Genomic DNA, 4711 nt, shown 5'->3' with positions numbered 1-4711 from the left:
GTATCCTTGGTATCCTTGACTCTTAGAAATATTGATGAACATTAGAACATTGTGAAAATGGAATTACATATTTTAACGCACTATATTAAAACCATTGTGAATTCATAGATTCGAGGTGTTTTCTGTGCTGTATATGAGCAAGGACGTCTCGTCCTTGATATGAGCCATCTACCCGGCTATGGACCTATGCACTGCGTAAACTAATACATCGTTTACTCTGTCACTTTGCAGATAGATACGTATTGCCAATCTGTAGCCAAGAACGTTGTTTATTCAATACGCCCACACGACTTTGTTTTTCTATCAAATTTGCTGCGGTATCAAATCAGAAATTTAATAAAAGTGCATATACCTAGAAGGTAACCATTAAGGTTTATTATTTTTAATTAGTTAATCAATCTCATTTGTTGCGAGGACAAGAAAAACAATTTTACAGACCCTGCTTGTTTTGACATTTTTGTTCTAGTTAGAACTTATTGGCGTGAAGATCAACCATTTGGGCATAACCGTATTTGTAACTGTAAAGATTCCATGTGAAAATAATTTACCCCACCCACACCCAGACATAGTATATTCTTTGGCCCTCCCCTTCCCTAAGTCAATATTTTACGGGTCAAAGTCTATTCTAGAGGGATCTAATAAGCTCCAGTGTAGGACTAAAAATGTCTGTTCTCCTTGTCGGCCTGTTTACGGTTGCTGCAGTCCTGTGGATATTGAAGTCTTTGTTCGCCTGGCGATATTCCTTTACTCGACAGGATGGTATACAAGAACCGGCAGAGATTCAACGTGATTTGTTGAGAGGAAAAGTTTTCATCGACATCGTAAGTAGCACTGCCGATTAGTTGTACCAAGGACATTCAATCAGCATATCAGAACTATAGAACGTCCTTGGTTATACTGTACGGTAGTCGTCTACAGGAATGCAAACCGAGGGGATTTTGGGGGGCATTTACAAATTTGACAGCATTTTTCTAATATAAAAATTTTGTCGTCTTTTACTGATGTTTTGTATTTTCTACCTGTTACACACGTCGCATATCAGTATTTCGTTTGATTGTAAGCAAGCCTCTGGATTTTAAATAAAGGCACAATTTGTCATTTATTTTTAGGCAAGTGTTGTTGAGTTTTTTGGATTGACAACCACTCTGAGGCTTCAGAGAGCATTTGATCGAATCCTGTTGCCCAAACAACCAAAAGACCCAGCCATCATTATAACAGACACAGCCTTTAGTGGAGTCAAAGTCCGCTTATATGAACCCAAGGACAAACAAAATGGCGGAAAGCTACCGGGACTGATCTACTACCACGGAGGGGGGTGGTGTACCCAGGATGTTGGTGAATATTCATAAGATATTCCTGTTGAGTTCGCCCAGCGCTATGATATAATGTTACGGATAGTATAGTGAATTCTTTATCATCTTTATAATCGTTTTCTCTGCAACCCTTGGATGGTTTTGAAAAAACAATTACATTTTTTAAATCTTTGTAACATTAAGAAAAATGCTACCATTGTATTTTATGTATTTGTTTGGCTGTAGAAAAACAATTTGTACAGCCAGGACAGCCCAACTAGCCTGGCGGCTATCATAAAGGGGTTGCCCTGCTGACAAGACAAACATTTACACATTACAACAATACAATACATCAACGTGGAGAGGTCAGGGTCACACACCTTAGGCTGATTCTGCAACCATTGTAACAGAAGAAGTGTAGATCAAGAGACCTAAAAGCCGCTAATGATGCATGCTAAGAAAATGGCAATTATGTGCATCGTCTGTGATTCCATTGTTACGAATGTTCTGTACGTATACTGGTATATTTCTTGGCCAAAATTCCAAAAATGAACTTGAAGGGCTGGTCATTTAGTCTATTGAGATGTATAAAAATCGCCATAGTACTTGAATTTGAGATAGTGTGTTCTTCATTCTTACATTATAGAGTAAAATGTAGTTCCCCGGTGGTATCAAAATAAAGACTATGACTTATCATATTATTACAGATAGCCTACATCACGTGACCCTTCACCTTGCGAAGGCCCTAGGAGCAGTGGTGCTGTCAATTGAGTAGGTTGAACATGACAAAATAAAAAAAAATTAATTATTAAAGGGATTAAATATTGACAGATAACATTCACAAATAACTCTCAATTTGGTCACTTTTTTTAATGATAAACGCTATAGTCAAGGTCTTATACAGGATCTTATATGTAATCTGTCCTTTTGTTATGTAATCTGTCCTTTTGTTTATATATATATGTTTTATGTATGTTGGTTTGTCTGATGCTGAGCCCTGGAAGATTAGCCCCTCATGGGGCTAAATGGCATCTTAATAATATCAATAAACCAATAAGGATCCAACACTCCAGTCCAAGCCATAGCCCTCTTTGATTGATATGTTAAAGAAATTTTAATTCTGTTATTTTGTATTCATTTCATTGGTACTTTGGCTGCTTACAGATATCGACTTGCCCCAGAATATGTATTTCCGGCCGGTTTGAATGACTGTGTGACGGCAACCAAACATTTCATTCAGAATGCCGAGAGGTATGGTGCCTTCATCTTTGTTCGTTTATTGTTTATTTCAGGCTCAATTGCGCATAGTGTACAGACATACATATGTGACATAATACATCTAAAAAAGCAAACATATAAATTGAAAGAGACCCCTTGCGGTGGGAAAAACTAGTACAAGAGTTTCCGGCGGTTGGCATCAAAAGTATCAATACGCATCTTCACAAATAAGTCGCTGTTACTAGCACTTCTTGGTTGAGACAATAGCATGTTTAGGCCTTCATGGTAGGCAACTCGTAATCTATGCATGGTTCCAGCCCTGTACTTGGACCAAAGCTGAGCACACTACATTGCACTACAGTGTAATATGAAGAGAATGCGTATTCAGGTATATTTTGGACAATATTTTTTGTGAAATAACGTCTACAGATTTCATCTCGCCTCCCTACAAATGTACTTATGAGTAATTGTATATCGTTGAGTCGTTGACGATAGCCTTCCCTTTACAAAAGAGTAACAACACATCAGTAGCGACGCTGTGCGGATAGTGTGAAAATTGCAAAATCATCACTAAGGCATTGGGGACGTTTGTGGAGAAATACGATTACAGTTTCAAATTTTTTATACGCAAATGGTATTGGTAAAACAAGATGTAGACAGGTACATGTGAGACCGTAATCTTTTACACGCAATACTTAAATTTGTAACTGCAAGAAGTACTTCATCATGTACAGAAAAACGCTAATATCATTTTCAAATTTAATATTCACAGGTTCTCCGTCGATCCAGCACGAATCGGGGTTATGGGAGACAGTTCAGGAGGAAATCTTGCCACGGCCGTTCTCCTAAAACTGAATGAAGAAAGCTTCAAACATTGTTTGAAACTCCAAGTCCTTATCTACCCTTCCACTCAACTTTTCGACCTCCATACCCCGTCTTTTATAAAGCATGGCCACATAGATAAATTCAGGCTTTGGTATATTTCAAGGTATTACTCGAATTACCTCGCTGGAAACGAATCCCTCATTGATGGATTCATGAAGAATGATCAAGTTTTAAATGCAAAGGTAAACCTTGGTGATTGGCTGCACACGTATTTACAAAATTTCTTTGAACAAAGTGAACTGGATCTGTCTCAGCTTGGTCCTTTTCCAAAAAGTGTCTTGCGTGGTATAGGGGCTTCTCCTGGATATGAAAATGTCTTAAATCCTTACGTTTCGCCTCTGATGGCCTCAGACGAAAACCTAAAGAAACTTCCAAAGACGTTCTTGATGATTTGTGAGTTTGATCTGGTAAGAGACGAGGGGATTCTGTACGGGAAAAGGTTGAGTGAAGTAGGGGTAGATGTTCAGTTGAAGTACTATCCGTTAGGCTATCATGGGATGTTGTTTCACTCTGACATGGAAATGGCACATGATGTGGAAGGCTATGTAAAGAAAAATCTGTGATATGTTAGATATTTGTTTAGAGTTAAACTTTTGAATCAACACAAAGAAGCTCTCTCACATAGAGCTTCCGACCAGTCACCCTGGTCTTCTTCAGTAGACTGACCCAGTGAGGCTTGTCACATGGCTTCTATGAAGTGTACGGTCAACACAATAAAAATGACTTTAAGTTAGTATAAAACCATTTAGTTTGCTCATTTGTATGATAAATCAGCAATTTCAAAACAGATCAAGTTTTATAAGTATTTTGTTATTTTTTGTGTAGTTTTTAAAGGGTTTTTCTACATCTTAGAATTACCTTTAGGTAACTAACTTCCCTCAGAGTTACTAGAACAGACACTTTTCTGGCTCTCCCTTCAGACTTTGCATTTTACAGCAACCATATATATTCTGCCAGGATCCCAGGTGAATTATAACATGCTACTGGTATCGACCCGTGTCTTACTGGTAGCACCCTCATGGGCTGGCGTAATCCACTTCACTTAACGCAATCCTACAGCACCTGATACTCTGGAAAATTGTTACTTACCCTCTGCTGATGCCTCTCCGATGAACCCTAAATATTTACGAAGTGTCTATAGAATAGCAATGCCTGAATATTTGTGATAGTTCGGATTTTCATATTAAGGGCACGTTATATAAGAACTTTATTGCAGGAAAATTTTACGTGGTACAATGTATGACAACTACTAATAAACAGTATGTTCCCTACTCTGTTTGCATGTCCAGTTTGACAAACACTACATGCCTGTTACA

At 38.1% G+C, this 4711-nt stretch overlaps 1 protein-coding gene across 1 annotated transcript; it reads left to right on the top strand.

The window, feature by feature from the left end:
- Positions 1–662: 662 nt before the first annotated feature.
- LOC109468463 (arylacetamide deacetylase-like) lies at positions 663–3958 on the top strand. The gene is made up of 5 exons (XM_019766707.1): positions 663–821; positions 1110–1335; positions 2000–2063; positions 2457–2543; positions 3283–3958. The coding sequence occupies exons 1-5, from the start codon at positions 663–665 to the stop codon at positions 3956–3958; spliced, it is 1212 nt and encodes a 403-aa protein (XP_019622266.1).
- Positions 3959–4711: the final 753 nt, after the last annotated feature.

The sequence above is a fragment of the Branchiostoma belcheri genome, unplaced genomic scaffold, assembly GCF_001625305.1.
Source record: "Branchiostoma belcheri isolate BF01 breed outbred unplaced genomic scaffold, Haploidv18h27 scaffold2, whole genome shotgun sequence".
Lineage (NCBI taxonomy): Eukaryota > Metazoa > Chordata > Leptocardii > Amphioxiformes > Branchiostomatidae > Branchiostoma > Branchiostoma belcheri.
This window is presented reverse-complemented; position numbering and strand designations above follow the sequence as displayed.

What these genes read in the sequence shown, in the direction of transcription:
- LOC109468463 (XM_019766707.1), top strand. Translation starts at nt 663, where the DNA reads ATGTCTGTTCTCCTTGTCGGCCTGTTTACGGTTGCTGCAGTCCTGTGG. An exon ending in GTGGTGTACCCAGGATGTTG is followed by an intron (nt 1,336 to 1,999) that starts GTGAATATTCAT and finishes ATATTATTACAG; the next exon opens with ATAGCCTACATCACGTGACC. An exon ending in GCAGTGGTGCTGTCAATTGA is followed by an intron (nt 2,064 to 2,456) that starts GTAGGTTGAACA and finishes GGCTGCTTACAG; the next exon opens with ATATCGACTTGCCCCAGAAT.